Genomic DNA, 18,618 nt, shown 5'->3' with positions numbered 1-18,618 from the left:
ACAGAGCAGAAATGCTACTGTTGTTGTGTGCTATAGCACTATTAATGATGATTCAGCAGCATCATATAACAGACAAGGTTGGAAGGCACCTCTTGGGATTGTCTTGTCCAACCTCAGGCTCAAGCACGGTTGGCCAGAGCTGGTTGCCCAGGATTGTGTCTAGTAAGGTTTTGACTATCTTCAGGGATATCTCCATGTTGCAACTTATCTGAGCAACTTGTTTCAGTGCTCAACAACTGTCACAGTAAAAGAGGTTATATTCAGATGGAGTTTCCTGTGTTACAGTTTGTGCCGGTTGCCTCTTAGCCTGCCACTGGACACCAGTGAGAGGAGTCTGGTTGCCTCTTCTTTACATTCTCTGATAAAGGTTCTTTTCTCCAGGCTGAACAACCCCAGGTCTCCCCTTATCCACCCAGCCAGTCATCTCCCAGAACAAAGCTATTAGATTTGTTAAGCATTTCTCCCTTGCTGACTATTCCCGTTCACCTTGTTATCCTTCATGTGCTGGGAAATGGTGTCCAGGATTAGTTGTTCCATGACATTCCCAAAGATCAAAGTGAGACTGAAAGGCCTGGAGATCCCTGGATTCTCCTTGCCCTTCTTGAATATAGGAGTGACATTCACTCTCTTCCAAGCCTCTTTGAATTACGATGACCTTTTAAGGATGACCAAGAGTGGCCTTGCAGTGAACACAGCCTCACTTGTTCACCTCAGTGAAAACACTGTGCACTTCCTTACTTGCTCACTTGCAATGAAAACCCTCAGCACTCACTGGTGCATCCCATGAGTCCCATGGACTTGTGTATGTCTAGCCTATTTAATGTTCCCTAACATAGTCCTCCTCCAGTGAGAGTATATCTTCCTTGCTCCAGACTTTACCTCTGGTCTCAGGGCTGAAGGCCAGTTTCACCAGTAAAGACTGAGGCAAAGAAGGCATTGAATACCTTGGCCTTTTCTTTGCCCTGTGTCACCAAGTCTCCTGCCCCATCCTGTAGCAGGCCCACATTTTCCCTAACTTTCCTTTTGCTGCTAATGCATTTGTAGAAGCCATTCTTGTTGCCCTTCATGTCTCTCAGCAGACTCACTTCCAGGTTGGCTTTGGCTTTCCTAACCTCATTCCTGCACACCAGTAGAAAATCAACTTAACTTGTTTGACTGTTTGTGGAACATCACCTTGAAGTTAAAAAATTGTCTTCTGCAATTTTGAATGTTCCCAAGCTGAGTCCCATGAGTGCTGCTTCACATGCTGATCAGCTGCAGCCTCATAACAATGGAACCTCCTACTCCGATACAGGCGTGTCCAAGATTCTCTTCTGCCATGTAATTTTTGTAATTGGTAGCAGAGATCAACTTGTATGCCAGCCTGGGCTTTACTGAGGAAATATATCAGCTCGAAAGGTGTCAGAAATGACCCAGTGTCACCTTAGAGAGCTGTCATAGGGCTTTCCTGCTTTTCATGCCCTCTTGGCAAAGAAGACTAATTACATCCTGGTGACCATCAGAAAGACCATTGCCAGCAGCTTGAGGGAGGTCCTCTGTCCAGATCTGAAGATCTGTGTCCAGTTCTGTGCTTCTCAATACAAGAAGGACATGGACATATTAGTGTAAGTCCAGTTAAGAGCCACTAAGACAATTAAGGGAATGGAGCATCTGTCATGCCAACTGAGGCTGAGAGCTGTGACTGTTCACCCTTGAGAAGGCTTGGGGGGATCATGCATAATGGCACAGGGGGAGTAAAGAAAGGAAAGCATATCTATTTGTTACTGCTGCTATATAACATCACACCAGGACAGATGGCAAGGATTCATCCATCTTCATTTTGTCCATTCATCTTAGCCTATACTGAGGCAGCATTGTGAGGGCGAGGACACCGTAATTCATAGATGAAAAACAGTTTACAGGAGTTAGGCATTGTAGGGAAACAGGTTTATAAAATGGATTTCACTGGGTGAGGGAACAGATGTGGCAACAGTAAGACCACACAGTCAACTTCTCCAAATGTTCCCCTCCTGGTCTCTCCCTATATGTGCCTTATTCTGCCCTTACTCATTGCTCTGCTGCACACTGCAGCTCTGGTGCTATCTGGCAGTAGGGTGAACACATGATTCTGACTGCTTGCATGAAAAAATTGTCTCTCTGTTTTATTTCATTCCAGCTAATCCCTTGGGTATTCTCATAGCAAACGTGCTGTCACCTGCACTAGTTCATGAAGGAAAGCACATCCCATTGATGGTAAATGAAAACTGCATTAATCAGCCAGTTGGGCTGATTGTGGACCAGCTGATTTATTAGTTTGGAGGCAGTGGACCTGGAAAGACTGGTAATATGTCTTTACTTTGTGTTGTGTAGCTGGGTGTTTATGCCATCCCAGCAATAACAGCCTGTGCTCTAGCTACTGTGGGGATTCACGAGAAGGTTCCTCCAACGCCTCCTTCGGCCAGTGCCACTAACTCCACCTCCCAGCCATTCCTCACGGGGCTCAAAATGGTAAGTGCTGTAGCACAGAGAGAGACCAGTGTTGGAGTGAGGAATGCAGCCCTGCCAGACAGGGATATGCTGGGGAATCTGCTAACAAAGCAGACTCTGAACTCCACCAAACCCACCATGGAAAACCCCCTCAAGGAGACCGGGATCTCTTCCTTCCTCAGGGAGTGGAAGCCGTTCACAGTGAAGCTGTGAGAGATGCTATCTGACCATTCAGCTGAGGGCTGGCTGCCGTTCAGCTAGCTCAGACAGGCACACCTGGGCTCAACCAAGAATATCACACAACCTGAGCCTTCTGAGCAGATGTGATAACAAGTAGGGCAGCACATGACAAAGTGAAGGAAGAATTTGGGCACTGAAGAGATCCTTTCTCCCTACATGGTCCCCATTTTAATTTGTCCTCTGGCTGAACTGACAGCAGAGAGCCAAACTCCTCTAATGATCACAGGGTTGCCCTGTCAACATTTCCAACTGAGGAGTCAGAGCAATTGACCCTCGAGTCTACTGTCACAGCCAGGCCCTTTTTTCCCCCCCTACTTGTTTAAATGATATGTTAACATCTTTCTCTAGCTCCTGAGAAACAAGCCTTACATCATCCTGGCAGTGTGCTTTGGAGGAGGAATTGGGATGTTCACCTGCTTTTCAGCTCTGTTAGAACAGATCCTTTGTGAAAAAGGATATTCAAATGTAAGTCTTCCTCCTTTTCTCCCCATTGTCCACATCATCTATGGTACAATCAAAATTCTTTTCCTTGATAGGGTACTCAGAGGAAAACGAAGACAGCTGAATACGCTGCATTGTCTCATATCTTAGTTGTTCACATTATCTAATGTGGATTAAGCAGTACATTAATCCAGACCACAATCAATTTCTCAGTATAATGGATGACCTGCATTTTTATTACTGCCCAAGGGTAAGCTCCCATTTGCAAATTAAAAAATTTTACTCCTCAAACACTTTTTCGGAAAAAAGAGTATTGTGTTTTTTCTAAACCAATCCAGAGCACTGATGTCTATGCAGCCTTCTGACACCTTTCCCAGAGTAGGATGTGGCCCAGGCAGGCCCTAGAGTGAAGCTGAAGGCAGGCTGATGCAAGCACCTTTTGCTCTGCACAGTAATATATGAAGCCAGGACAGCAGAGGAAGTCATGGGTACTGTGACAGCTGTTTCCTCATCCTTCCCATGACATGGGCCAGGTGCTGCTTTTACAATTGAGCACAGTGCATGCACAGCTAGCTGGTTCTTGCTGCTCTCTCCCTGCAATAGCAAGGGGCTGCCCCAGTTCCTGCATTTTCCCTCAGGCAGGCAGCAGTTCAGTCCTGCTGCTTGTATTCGCATGGAGGTCCTCTTAAAACATCTCTCCAGTTGTGATGTATGCACATCTACATGTCTGGTCTCTGTCCGCCCCCTCTCAACTCCCCCAGGTTTGATACCTGTCTTAATGCACCATAGCCAGGTCACATTTGCACACTCCATGGGCTTTTAACTGGAAACCTTTTAAACTTCGCAGCCTTGCTTTCTGTGCATCATGATGCTTTTGTCTGTGTGTGGCTGGCTTGCCCTGGCCCATTAGACCACAGAAGCTATTCGAGATACCCTTTCCTTCCAGCCTGCCCATCAGGCTCCCAAAAATATTTACCCAAAGTTGTTATAGCTTCTCTGCTTTCAGGATTGGTGTCTGCATTTGAATTCTTACAGAGCTAAAGGAGCGGGACAAGCAGAGATATTCAGTGCAGGCAACAAAGCACATATCCTATCCTAACTACTGCTCACTGCCTCTTTAATTAGACCTCCTTGCTACAGCCAGACAATGCTGTGCCTCATCTAACACGCTTTAGGGCTGCCAGCCTTGTGAAAGGCATTCTGCCAGTGCAGGTCCCTGGTAAGAAAAGGGCCAGGAGCATGATTATAAACACCATATCCCAAGGCAGTTGGACCTGTTGCCACCAGTGTGGACAAGTCATTTTATTGCCCCTGGAGGAACCAAGAACAGTCTCATGCCTGGGCTGGAGCATTTAATGCCAGGCAACTGCTGCTGCTCTGCACCCAGCCTCCCTTGCCAGGTGTGCAGAGACTTGTCATACATTGAGACTGCGGAAGTGCTATGGTCCTGCTGTCCCCACACATTTGTAGCAGCACCTGGGCCTATTGTTTGCTACTCAGAGCCCTGTGGAGGTCTCAGCTATTGCAACAGTTAGGGAAGCTTTTCCTACCTCACCAATTGACCAATAGCAGGAGGCAGATGGGTCAGTGACATTAAAACCCCTTTCCTAACTGCTCTAGTTGCTCAGTTACTTGTTCTTCTGTTCTCCAGGACTTTTCTGGCCTGAATGGTGCACTGTTCACAGTATGTGGTTTGCTGGGTGCTTTCCTGCTAGGCCTGTATGTCGATCGGACGAGGAAGTTCATAGAGTCCACCAAGATTTGTTTCTGTCTGAGTGCACTTGCCAGCATTGTGTTTGCAGTGGTGAGTTCTCCCTTTCATTGCACCATACCTGTGGGCTTAGTTCTGTTGCCATCTGATAAATCATCAACTCAAACCAGGGTCATTTGATGTCATGTTAAACCATGTGTTATGTTTTGGGATTATCCCTCTGTGATAGGAATGTTTTAAAGGTTTACTGAAGATTTCAGTCACTGTGGAGCCTGAGATAGATGGTTTCAGGATATAAATAAATAGGTATAATTTTACTTCCTTATATTGGGTCACCATGTTTGTTTACTGTCCCTGAGACCATTTTTTCCAAAAAGAACTTGAATTGCTAAATATCCATCTTACAAAAATGAACAAGAATATAATAGTTTTCCCAACACCTGCCTTTAACAGTGGTGGCTGCCAGGAGTGTAAGATTAGCAGAAGGGACCTAGATCTGCAGTGGTTTCTCAAGGAGGACAAGACAAGGGAGGTGTAGAAAAGGGAGACACTTGAATCCAGCCAGGAGAGGAATGCAGAACCTGGAGATTTTACACCCATGGGGCTGGAAGTACTGCATTCAAGCATAGTCATTGCCAGTGGGAGCCATCACCCAGAAAAAACCTGAGCAAGGACACCCAGCAGAACTAGCACTGCAGAGGACCCAGACTGGGGTGCAGATCTCTAGTTTCCCAACAGGCTTGTGCTATGCATTTCTCCTGTGTGTTGAAAAATTCAGACTTCCAATACAGCATGATCACACTTACCCCAGGGCCAGGACCCCAGTGATATTAGCTCCACTTTTAAGGGACAGACAAATGCAATGCCCTTCTCAGTGTAGCACAAGGTGCCTAAAGCAGACCTTGCATTTCCTGCTTTAGTACTCTGGCATTTGTTGGGGGGATGCTCTGAATACAAGTTAGCATGCTAGGGCTCAAGTAAAATACAGAATAGGCAAGAGGCTCTGTCAGAACCAACAAGCAAACCTTTCCTGCCTCCCCTTCCTTCTGTCCCCTTCATCCCATACAGATGAACTACTAGTTCAAAGTAGTAAACCAAAAAAAACACCATTCAAATCTGCTTGATGCCTTGATGCTTTGAACTCAGATGCCAGATGCAGTTTTCCTTGACTTTACTACTTTAGCTAGGCCAGGCCTGCTGTAGCCATGACAGAACAGACACCTTGTGTTACTCTGTGGAAATTTATTACATGATTAAGGAAAGAGGTACCAGCACTGTGGCTGCAGGATTTATGCACTTGACTTTACTTGCATTGGCTGGACAAGTCCATGCTTTTTCCTCCAGTGAGGGACAAGGCTCTACCGGGCACTAAACCAATTTCTAGGGTTTGTGAATATTTCAGGTGTTTTTTTTTTTGTTTGTTTTGTGGGGTTGTTTTTGTGGTAAAACCCCAATGTTACAAACATGAGTCTGACATGATAAGGAGTAGTTTTCCCTATCACTGAGCTGCAGCAAGCCACTGAATTCTCATATGTAATCCACTGCAAACACCACTTCTGAAATACTAACTTGAATTGGGAGGAAGGTGTGTATTTCACTTGGTGCTGGAGATACATTGATCACACTCCTGGTAAGTTACTGTCCAGGAAATCAAGTCACAGTAATATGATGACACCATTGCTTTTCAGGTAATTCTGCTGATCCTATTTCCCCTTGCTTAAATTCAACAGATAAATCTCCATCATGGACCCATTTATTGTCTCTAGAGGGCTGGAAGTAAAAGAGATTTTGAGAACAGTTAGGGAAGGTACTGGTGAGAACAGTGAGCCCCTGGGAATTCCTGCAGGTAATGGGTTCAGAGACTTTCTGTGCAGCAGTGCTGACACTGAGACTTTGATGTTGCTTTTCTGCCTTTAGACTTCTCGGTTCAGACATCAGGCCATCATGCTGGCCATCACCAGCTCACTCTTTGGTTTCTTCAGTTTTGCCATCTACCCCATTGCCATGGAGCTGTCCGTGGAGTGCTCCTACCCTGTGGGAGAGGGTACATCTACAGGCCTGATTTTTGTCACAAGGTAAGCAGGCAGGTTAAATCCAGTTGACAGCTGAGCTTGGATTCAAACACACACACACACAAACAGAGGAGTGTGAGCATCAGTGCTAACTATCCTGCTGAACTTCTCTCTGGTGTCTGTGCACGTGACCGTGGCAAGTGGGGAGCTAGCTGGCTGAGCTGTAGAGCTGAAGAGATACTGGTTTTCAAACAAGGAGGAATATGTGGAATTGGTGCAAGAAAAGCAAGGAGGAAGATGAAAGTCTCCCTTGCTTGGCACAAAGCGGGATTTAACCATGCCTAGTATCACCTACCATTGAAGCACATGGGGACTGTATGCCTGAGAGGGCCACCTATTCCCATGGCAGTACAGGTACTTATCAGGTCTCAGTGTTCTTATGAGGGAAATGGGGATCATCACTCATAAGGCAGCTGGTCACAACAGATGGGGCAGTGACAGTCCTTCCTGTGATCAATTTACATGCCTAGCGATGTCACTGGACTGCAGCAGGAATGACTTGTTGAAGCCCTAAGCAGTGATATACATGGCCTGGTGTCATTTGTGTGTGTGCCAGGTGAAGCTGCAGTAGCAAGAAGTGTCAGCCAAAGAGCAGCATTAGACACTGCCTTTGAAGTCTGTTGTCTGCCACTGGCTGTGGACTTTGTTGCTGCTGCCAGCCAGCTATGAGTGAGGAGGAGGAGGCTGTAGTCATAGTCTGAATTTTTTTCATCCTCAACCCTGCAGTGAGTATTTCCAAGTCTCTGCCCAGTGACTAAGTATCAGCTCCTTGACAGGTGTAGTTCAACACCTACTCACCTCCAGAGGGAGTATATAGTGATCCTGCCATGCTGGCCCAGTGCTTGGGGGTGTGCTGGAAAGCTGAGCTGGACACCCTGTGAGCCATGGCCAGTTAACCTGTCATGGTCTGAGCCTGGTCAGCAGCCAAACACCATGAAGCACTCTCTCCCCCTTCTCTTCCGGCAATAAGAAGGGACAGATGAGCCAGGCTTGGGGTTTGAGATAGGACCAGGAGGGGAAAATCACCCTTTATGGTCATGAGCAAAAGACAGACTAGTTAGGGGAAGAAAAAAAGAACATAGATTTATTACAGACACTAACAACACGTAACAGAGTAGGACAGTGAGAAGCATTGTCACATCTTGAAAACACCTACCCCCCACCCCTCCCTTCTTCCTGGGCTCAGCTCTGCTCCTGATATCTCTACCTCCTCCCCCCAACGGCACAGGGACAGGGGATGGGGGTTGCAGTCAGTGCTGCTGCTTATTCCATCTTCAGTGGGGAGAGCGTCTGGATCTTCTCCCCCTGCTCTGTTGTGGTTCCCCTCTCACAGGAAACAGTCCTCCACAAACTTTCTCCAACATGAGTCCCTCCCACGGGCTGCAGCATTTCCTTATACTGCTCTGGTGTGAGTCACTAACTTTCTCCAACTGGAGTCCCTCCCAGAGGCTGCAGCCCTTCCCCAGTGTGGGACACCCCGGCATGCTGCAATCCTCCCAGCACTGAATTACAACAGTGGGGCTACCTTTTCCCACAAGACTCTGGCCTTCTTCAGGCACAGCACCTTGATCAGCCATGCGAAACGGAACACATGCCATAAATCAATGTCTGCTCCACCATAGATCTTCATGGGTGGCAGGGGGGGGACAGCCCCGCCATCTCACCACAGGATACAGGGGTGTCTCTGCTCTGGCACACCTCCCCTCTGCTTTCTTCTTCCGTTCCTCCACTGACCTTGGTGTTCATGCGGCTGCCGCAACTCCTCCTCACAAGTCCCACTGCTTGTCACCACATCCCTTCTTAAATACGTTATCGCAGAGGCACAGCTGATTGGCTCAGTTTTCATGCAGAGGTGGAGCTGACTTGGTGCTGGGGGAGCTTCAGGAATCTTCTAACGGGGCCACACCTATAGCCCCCTCCCCTGCTACCAAAAAACCCCACCACTCACTCAAGCCCAGGACACAGTGTTTGCATCAAAAGTATGCATAGGAAGTAGAACCTAAATCTGGGGTAAAAAGTGGGTAAAAAACCTGGGGCTGAGCCAGGAGGAAGCAATTAATGCCTTCCGGTTTTACTGATGCAGCTTTTTTGTTTTTCTTTATGATGGAACTTGAGAGGATTAACAGTGATCTTAGGTCAATGGGTATTGCCTTCAACTTTTTGTTTGTGTTTTTATGGTAACTTTCTGCATGGTTTACTGAACTGGTGATATTGTAATTGACCTACTGGTTAAAACTAGATAAAACTGTGGATTAATACATTGCATTTGTTTTTAGAAATACAGGTTACCCATGTCCTTGTGCCAAGGTCTTCCTTTTCTAGAGAAGTTTAGTAGTAAGGGAGCATGTGATTCCCTGGAAATTCTCTTGTCACTCCTTCACCAAAAGTTGGGAAGGCACTGCAAAGGGTCAGCACTGACAGCTGCTCCTGAGGTGTAGCTGCAGAGAGCATCAGATCAGCCAGCTTCTAAGCTTGTTCCAGTGCCACTGAGTGTTCATTGCCGTACAAAGCTGTGCCCAGAGCAAATACCACTTACAGTACACTGACATCTACAGTTCTTCAGTACCAAATGCCAAGCGTAATCCCTTTACAGAATTGGTCCTAAATCATTATCCCTGCACCCTGCTCAGCACTGAATGTCATGTGAGTGTTGGAGAGCACAACTCTGGGCAGTAAAGAGCTCTATCTGCCAAAAGAGACAACATTTACTGTCTTCTTGCTACTGACTCAGCATGCTCTAGAGAGCAGGGAAGAGCCCCTGTACATGCAGTTGCTAATATATCATTACAGTCCTGGCTCTGAGAATCAGCATATACTGAAAAGCTGTGGTTTTCTCTTTCTCTAGAAGGGTTTTGCTGCACAGTCTTATTCAGAGCAGTAGGTATATGGGAAGGAAGGAGGTGGCTTTCCCAGGGTGGGAGGCCTAGGGTCTCAAGTGGAACAACAGCAATGAATAGAACAGAACAGAACAGAACAGAACAGAATAGAATGGAGTAGAATAGAGTAGTTAATTTGGAAGAGACCTGCAATGACCATCTAGTTCAACTGCCTGACCACTTCAGGGCTGACCAAAAGTTAAACCATGTTATTAAGGGCATTGTCCAAATGCGTCTTAAACACTGACAGGCTTGGGGCATCAACCACATCTCTAGGAAGCGTGTTGCAGTGTTTGACCACTGTCTTGATAAAAAAGTGTTTCCTAATATCAAGTCTGAACCACCCCTGACAGAACTTTGAACCATTGCCACACCTCATGTCACTGGATACCAGGGAGAAGAGATCAGCACCTCCTTCTCCACTTCATGTCCTCCTGAAGCTGTAGAGAGCAATGAGGTCACTCCTCAGCTTCCTTTTCTCCAAACTAGACAAACCCTGTGTCTTCAGCCGCTCTTCACAGGACATGCCTTCCAGCCCTTCCACCAGCTTTGTTGCCCTACTCTGGACACACTCAAGTGCCTTAACATCCTTCTTAAATTGTGGGGCCCTGAACTTCACATACTAGTCAAAATGTGGCCACAGTAACTAAATACAGCGGCCTAATCGCCTCTTTTGACCGGCTGGTTGTATTGTGTCTCCAGCCACTCCTCTCCCAGTTTATACTTGTGTCTGGAATTCATCCATCTCAGGTTGTCCTGGGTTTGAGTTAGTGGTGGGGTTTTTTGGTAGCAGCAGAGGGAGCTACAGCAGTGTCCCCCTGTGAGAATCTTCTCAAAGCTCCCCAGGCTCCAAGTAGGCCCCACCTCTGCACCAAGGCCAAGCCAATCAGCTGCACCTCTGCGATAACTTATTTAAGAAGGGACCTGGGAAGAGGAATTGAACTTGTGAGGAGGAGTAGCAACATCTGTGTTTAACATTAAGGTCAGTGGAGGAATGGAGGAAGAAAGGAGGGAGAGAAGGTGTGCTGGAGCAGAGTCCCTCTGTATCCTGTGGTGAAATGGCAGGGCAGCTCCCCCTTGAAGGTCAGTGGAGCAGACACTGATATATGGCCTGTGGGGGGCCCTGTACAGCCAATTAAGGTGGCTGTGCCCAAAGCCAGCCAGGACCCTGTGGGAGGAAGCAGCCCCTGCTGTTGTAGATTGGTGCTGGAAGGATTGCAACGTGCGGGGCTTTCCCATGCTGGAGCAGCTTGGGAAGGGCTGCATCTTGTGGGGAGGACTCAAGTTGAAGAAAGCTGGTGTCCCACGCCGGAGAAGCTATGGAAACACTGCAGCCCATGAGAGGGACTCAAGTCGGAGAAAAGTTGTGGAGGACTGTCTCCTATGAGAAAGGGACCACGCTGGAGCAGGGGGAACAAGTTCCAGAAGTTTCCCCTCCACTGAAGATGGAAGCAGAAGCAGCACTGACTGCACCTCCCATCCCCTGCCCCTGCACCGCTGCGAGGAGGAGGTAGAGATATCGGGAACAGAGCTGAGCCCGGGAAGAAGGGTGGGGTAGGGGAAGGTGTTTTCAAGATGTGGCAATGCTTCTCACTGTCCTACTCTGCTAAGTGGTGGTGTTAGTGTCTGTAATAAATCTATGTTCTTTTTTCCTTCCCCTAACGAGTCTGCATTTTGCTCATGACTGTAATGGGTCATTTATCCCTTCCTGTCTTGTCTCGAATCCCAAGCCTTGCCTCATTTTCTCCTTCTCAGAACTGGTGGAAAGAGGAAAGTGAGCAGCTGCGTGGTGCTCAGTTGCCCTCTGAGCTCAGACCACTGAACCTTTTGCTTTATTTTCTCCTTCTCAGCATGGGGAAGCAAGGGGGGAGTGAGCAGCAGTGTGGTGGTCAGTTCCCATCTGAGCTCAAACCACGACACAGATGTAGAATCTGGCATTTGGACTTGTTAAATTTCATCCCATCAAGCATTGTTCAATACTCCAGTTTATCTAGATCTCTCTGCAAGACATCTTGTCCCTTTGGAGAGTCAAAAGCACCTCCCAGTTTAGTGTCATCAGCAAAACTGCTAAGGTTGCATTCAACTTCTGCCTCCAGATCATTAGTAAAAATGTTTAACAGAATTAGCCCTAGAACTGGCCCTGAGGAACACCAGTGGTGACCGGTCACCAGCCAGATGTAGCCCCATTCACTGCAACCCTTTAAGCCCTGCTGTTCAGCCAGTTCTTCACGCAATGCACCATGTTTCTACTCATCTCACAGCTGGACAACTTGTCCAGAGGGATGCTGTGAGGGATGGTATCAAAAGCATTACTGAAATCCAGAAAAACTACATCCACTGCCTTCCCTTCATCCCTAGGTGTGTGACAATATCATAGAAGGTTATTGAATTAATTAAGCAGGACTTTCCCTTTGTGAACCCATGTTGGCTGTGCCTGACGACTGCATTGTCTTTTAAATGCCTTTCAACAGCATCCAATATGATCTTCTCCATAATTTTCCCAGGTACAGAGGTTAGACTTACAGGTCTGTAATTTCCTGGGTCTGACCCCATGACCTTCTTGTAAACTGGAATAATACTGACTAGCTTCCAGTCAGCAGGGACCTCACCGGACTTCCAAGACCTTTAATCACTGATTGAAAGGGGTCCTGGTGTAATATTGCTAGCTCTTTCAGTACGGTGGGATGAATCCTGTCTGGCCCCATGGACTTGCAAACATTCAACTGATAGAACTGGTCCCTTAGAATTTCAGTGTCCACAAATGGAATGTCACTGTTCCCACAGGAGTGGTTCTCCAACTCTGAGGACTAGGCAGCCCAAGATTTATCAGTATTACTGTTATCAATGTTCACTCCGTCACCCTGCAGACTCCAATGGGGGTATGCTGGGCTCCATTCAGCCCCAACACTGAGCTGAGACCCAAGCACTATGTCCATCCTGGCCCAGGGAGCAGCAGGAACTGAACAAAAAAACCCACCTGGAGAAGTGACTACATCCTGTAGTGTCCCCACAGGGGATGAGGGGTGCAGCCACCTTTGGCAAATGGACACCCAGAGCTTGAGACTGGAGGCACTGGTTTGATGGCTCAACAAGTAGAAGAAAATCTCTGAAAGCAAGCCAAGTGCTGCCTTTGATCTCCCATGGGAGGAAGCAGTGGAGTGCAGAGGGCTTGCCAGCAATGTTGGGATGTGGGGAGGGCGTGTGGGACCTTGTCCTGCAGCCTCCCAGGGAGGCAGGAGATGTTATTGAATGAACTCTCTTGCTACATGTGCCTGGAGATGTTCACGCGGCTGCAGCAACTCCTCCTCACAAGTCCCCCTGCTTGTCACCATGTCCCTTCTTAAATACGTTATCACAGAGGTGCAGCTGATTGTCTCAGTTTTGCAAACAGAGGTGGAGTTGACTTGGAGCTGGGGGAGCTTCAAGAATCTTCTAACAGGGGGCCACCCCCATAGCCCCCTCCCCTGATACCAAAAAAACCCACCACTCACTCAAACCCATGACATAACCAAGCACCTGGGCCAGACGAAGCCAGCAGTAGCTTTCTTTGCTAGGAGGACCCTGCTCCAGAAACGGGGCCACACTTTCTTCCCGCTGAGGAAGCTTGTCTTGTCTGCAGCACTGACAAATTGGGCAGGCACCATGACTGCATGTTGGCTTCTCCCCACAGCCAGATTGAAGGTGTGGTTTTAATGATTCTGCTACAAGCCTTCACCGTGCGTGTTTCTGAGGATCCATCCTCTACCTGCGCCCTTGACCAGGATGGAGCCCTGGACTGGACAAGTAAGTATGTTCTTGGGAAATGGTGCTGGATAGTCGGTTAAACCCCACGTACCCACCCCAATCTCCTCCAAGTCTCACTGTGAGGGAGCCTTCAAGACTGATTCCTATTGTAGCATATTTCTTAGCCACCTTTCACAACCTGATGGTGCACTCCTTGCTGCTCCTGCTAAACCAGGCCTGTGAGGTTGAAATGGGAAGACCTCTAAAATGCCATGAATGCTGCTGTTGGTTCTGGATTAAAATTTCTCTTATGGCCACTCTGCAGAGACCTGAGCTTCACTAAGATAGAAGGCAGCTGTTCTGAGGGGAGGACACTGCCCATGTAGCACAGCCTGTGCTGCTTTGCAGCATGGGAGGCCAAGACTACAAATGTATTGAATGAAGGTGATTTCCCTTGCTTCTGCACACACAGCTGCCTGGGTTTATAACACGCTGGTACAGCTTTTTTCTGACTTATTCCACATTTCCCTTCCTTTCCTAGCTGGTGAGGAGAAGAGGCAGCAACTGAGATGAGCAGGAGCACAAATGTGTTTCCACTGAAGGCTAAACCCTGATCTCAAACTCTCAACTGGTTCATATTTATGTAATATTGACACAAAGTCCTGGGGACACAGCATAACACAAAGGCTGGCAAACACTTTTTAAATATATCCTGCTTGACTGAACAGGCACTCCCCAGAACAAACTCCACTAGCTGGCAGGGAACAAGGCTTCACAATAACTGCTTCCAAAAAGCAATTTCACTGATTTATGTCTGAAAGCCCGCAACTCTTCATCTCATCAGATCAGAGCTGGATCTCATGATTAGGTACCCAGTCCTACTCATTTTGCAGTCTGATACATGCAGAGATATCTGGAGAAAAGCATGGAGGTGTTTATTTGAGACATTGCTGGAATGAGAATGTAACTACTTTCAGGCCTTATTGTATGGGCTTTTAGATTTTTTTTTTTTCAGAAAATGTTCTTTCTACACAAATTTTCCTTTCATTAAAGTTTATACTTTATGAACCTTTCCTATACTTCACTCTCAGATGACGTAACAGGAAGCACTACCTGTGTGGACCTGTCCTCTTATGAAGCTCAAGTGTTTTGATTCAGTCTTTCTTGTAACTTTCTTCACCACCTCCCAACACACAAATGTGTGCACATACAGAGAAACACACAAACACACACTGTGTGTACCAGTGTAAGATGTCCAACGTGTGAAGTCATGAAGGACAAGAGTCCTGGAAACCTTCCACATTTCACCCAAATTCTCTTTCTACATCAGTGTTACAAGAGACAAGGTTTGGCTGTTATCAAACTGGCATTGCCCCACTGTGAGCTGCACACTGTTCTCTGGGGTAGCCCTTGGGAGATCACCCAGGCTGTGCAGTTGCTGGGAAGCTGATCTCTAGACTTCTGCACCCATGGGGAGTTGTGAATTCACTGTCTAAAAGTGTATCTTCCTTACAGCTCCAGTACTGGTGCTGGCTGGCCTCTGCAGTGCTATGGCTTGCTTCTACGTCATCTTCTTCCACACTGACTACAAGAGGCTCCATGCTGAGACAAACGGTGATTTGATCAAGGCAGAAGATGAAGCAATAGAAGATGTTCCTGAAGCCTAACCAAGCCAAAAAGAGGATGCCAAGGGCCCAGTAAGGGAAGGACTCAGACCTGTGGGCAGGAACCATCACTGCAAATGCTCATCTGGCAGACTAGGATAACTGGGTTCTGTTCCATGACAGACAAGGGCTAGAGCAGAGTCACTGAGGCAACTTTGCTGTGGTTCCCTCAATCTTGTATTTACTTGTGAGTCTGAGCTGTAAGAAAGGCTGTGCTACCAGAAAGGTCAAAGTGGGACTGGACAACAATGCAGGTAACGGATTTTTAGCTGATTCAAGCTCAAGAAATGTTGCAGAGGAGAGGAGCATCATATCTCAGACATTTTTTCATTTTAATGTACTTGGATCAGTGGTGAAGATTTCAGAGGGGTAGAAGCCATGCCTATCACAAACGTAGTAGAAAACTTCTGTTTAAGGGCTGTGGTTCTTGTACACCCTAACAACTCTTCCACTCAAAAGTTAGAGCTAATTGTGCCTCTTAGCTGAGGGGTGGTAGGAGCTAGAGCATCCTTCCATTGCAGCAAGGAAGCATAAGTATGTGATTCGTAATACAAGTCTGTTGCAATGAGCTACTCTGTCCTCTCTTACAAACAAGAAAAGAAAATCCCTACCTGCAGTGCCACCTATAAAAGAAAGTATCAGTCAGCAACAGAAGTTAAATATGGCAGTATTGCTCATGCTTCTAGTCCCCTGCCAGATGCTGAGCCATTCAGGACAAGCTGTTTTACTTGGTTTTCTGTTGTTTCTCCACCTCTCCTGTAATTCTAGTGGTTTAAATTTTCCACAGGAAGACACACCTGCTAGTGTAAGATTAGGATGGTGTACCCTCCCCAGGCCAAGTTATGCTCTCGTAGGGAAACACTGAGAAGGGCAGCTCACTTTTTGGGGATGCCACAGCAGTGCCTGGTGTGGTGGAGGCTGGCAGAAGAACTGGCAAAGATGACCACTTATAGAGAATGCAGGGACCTGTCCTAAGTTTCTGCAGATGATAGGGGCTTTTTGGGGAAGACCAAGTAGGGAACAACATGAACAAGCACCTTCCAGTTTTCTCTGCAACTGACAGCTATGCTTCAGTGTTAGAAGAGACTGGGTAGTGACACAAAAAAATCCCATCTGAAGTTCAGTTACCCTAACAATTGCAATGGGTACAACTGGATTTTTTGTTTTACAGTACTTCCACAGCAGTCCAGTGTCCTGCTTTGGTGTCCAGGTCTAGATGTACAACCTGAGAACTTTTTGCCCTATACCATTTCAGTGGTAAAAAAAATGAGAGACACTGTACAGAGGAGCTCTCAGTTCCTGAATTATCTTCCCCATTAACAAGTGGAAATCCTTCCCTTTGTAAAACACCTAGCTGCATCTTTGTAGGGAGCCTGCTAGTTCCTACAGCTCCAGCCTTGCTTTCACCAATAAGCACTGATGTTTGTCAAAAGGGGCAAGAAGGAAGTCTGAATCTGAGGTGAAACAAGATCAGTTTGGACATGTCAGAGGAATGAGATTAGATGTCTTTTGCAAAACTAGCTGGTCAGTTCTGCAGCTCTGGACCTAATACACCAAACAGATTAACACCAAATTTACCTGCCACTCCTGAATCCTACTATACTGGGAAGCATGAAGCACTTGGTACTTTATACTTTTATATATTTACAAATGCCTATGTTTTTAAATAAAGGGTGATTTAAGAAAATATTAATATTTTCTCACTATATTAAACTTTAAAAACTATTTTATAGATGCAATGGTGCATCAGATTGCTATGTAGCACAAATCAAAGGTCTCTGTATGTGCCAGATGTGCATTAAGTTGTGTTCAGAATAATGATGTATAGTGGTATCTCAGATCCTTAAAATGACACTGTAAAATTAGCTGTAGGTTAAACTACAGTTAGCTCTATTTTGAAGGGTAGGTTAAAAGAGTGAGGAAATAATACTAGCAAATATCTCCAAAATCTGCTGTTGCCCTAATCAGAGAGGCTGCCTTGCACCAGCTAACTCTTATCTTTATCCAAGCATATAAAAGAGATTTGAAAGGGGAGATTTTTGTCTCTACTAATGCATGAGACATATAAATGTGTAAGGCTAATTCTGAATTGTTAATGTGTAGTTGCTCCTCCACTATACAGTTTGCATACCCTGGCAGCATGCCACAGAAGTGGTGTGGCACTGCTAACAGTGAGGCCAGGTAGCTCACACAAATACCTACTGTTGGAAGTGTGGGAAAAGCAAAACAGCAAAGAAACTGTAAAACACACATTTCCTTAACACATGGTGCCTAGAACAAACATGGGTCAGGATGAAGATCCGGTGATTTGTATTGTCATGGCACCAAGGAGGAATGTGAAGCAAGGTGGAGGCCACACAGTCCTGTTCTTCCACTTTTCTCAAGGAATGTTTTGACACAACTATATAGATTTATCTCCTGGTCTTCCGCTTTTCCCAAGGGACGTTTTGCACAACTCTGCAGACACTATCTCCTGTGCTTCCTCTTTTCCTACAACTGCCTGCTTTTCCCACAACAACTCCGTGCACGTTGCACCAAGAAATGTGCTGTGTCGTTACTCAAGAAACAATGGATTGACCACAGTCCCACCCACTCATGCATACACATTTAGATAAATACTCCCCCAAGTTTGTACTCAGAGGGACAATAATCCAACACCAAATTGGGGGGACAGATCAATGAGTTTGTTCTCCTTACTGGCCCACCCCCAGCAGGGACACCTTTTGGTAAGATTTATGCCCGCAGCTACTCAGGAATTAAGTGTGTGATTGCAATTTTTTGTGTGTAGTGCTATACAGCCAACCTGCAGTTTGTGCATTTACTGTAGGCAATCTCAAAGAATCTGTAGATGTTGCATAATAATAAACCGTACTATTTGCATACGTGACTGCTTCTCTTGAGTGCAACCAGACCTATAGCACATGGGCTGTTCGTGCATCTGGTGTCAGACCTATAGTCACAGCAATAATTGGCATACCTATTAAGAGATAAGTCCAGCCATCCCTAGCCTCTCTAATCTCTGAGGACCGGCTAGAATGCAAGGCGATTCACCTCTTACCAAGTTAATTCTTCACCTTAAATGCAACACCTACATTGCACCATCAGCTGTTTCTGCTGACTCAGCTAACTTAATATTTTGTCTTTAGAACAAAAGAGGCTCAAATTTCAGTGCTAGTCTGTAATTACTACCATAGCTGAATTCAGCTTACTGCTGTACTCTTCTCCTCAAGGCTGCATAACTCATTGTCTCTCACAGCTCACATTTAAACATGCCTTTCCCTGGAAAGCCTATGGAAAGCATGAAGCTAAGCAGGACATAGGGATGCTGATATTATGGCATGGGCCTAGTATGCTGGGGGGTGGACCAATGTCCTCTCCCTGCTAAAGGAGTGGTCTGGCTGCCTTAACAAGCAGTGTGACACTGG

At 46.5% G+C, this 18,618-nt stretch overlaps 1 protein-coding gene across 1 annotated transcript in view; it reads left to right on the top strand.

Moving 5' to 3' along the window:
- SLC49A3 (solute carrier family 49 member 3) overlaps positions 1-18,075 on the top strand; it is a 32,431-nt gene extending 14,356 nt beyond the window's left edge. The window contains exons 4-10 of the mRNA XM_042787812.1: positions 2,156-2,232; positions 2,350-2,487; positions 3,055-3,171; positions 4,799-4,951; positions 6,776-6,933; positions 13,477-13,589; positions 15,045-18,075. Of these exons, the coding sequence (XP_042643746.1) occupies positions 2,156-2,232; positions 2,350-2,487; positions 3,055-3,171; positions 4,799-4,951; positions 6,776-6,933; positions 13,477-13,589; positions 15,045-15,196 (908 nt within the window). The 3' untranslated portion in view covers positions 15,197-18,075. The remainder of the gene's footprint in view (positions 1-2,155; positions 2,233-2,349; positions 2,488-3,054; positions 3,172-4,798; positions 4,952-6,775; positions 6,934-13,476; positions 13,590-15,044) is intronic.
- Positions 18,076-18,618: the final 543 nt, after the last annotated feature.

Source organism: Tyto alba, unplaced genomic scaffold (genome assembly GCF_018691265.1).
Source record: "Tyto alba isolate M040663 unplaced genomic scaffold, T.alba_DEE_v4.0 Super-Scaffold_13, whole genome shotgun sequence".
NCBI classification, from domain to species: Eukaryota; Metazoa; Chordata; class Aves; order Strigiformes; family Tytonidae; genus Tyto; species Tyto alba.
The sequence above is the reverse complement of the archived record's forward strand: the minus strand, read 5'-3'. Positions and strand labels throughout refer to the sequence as shown.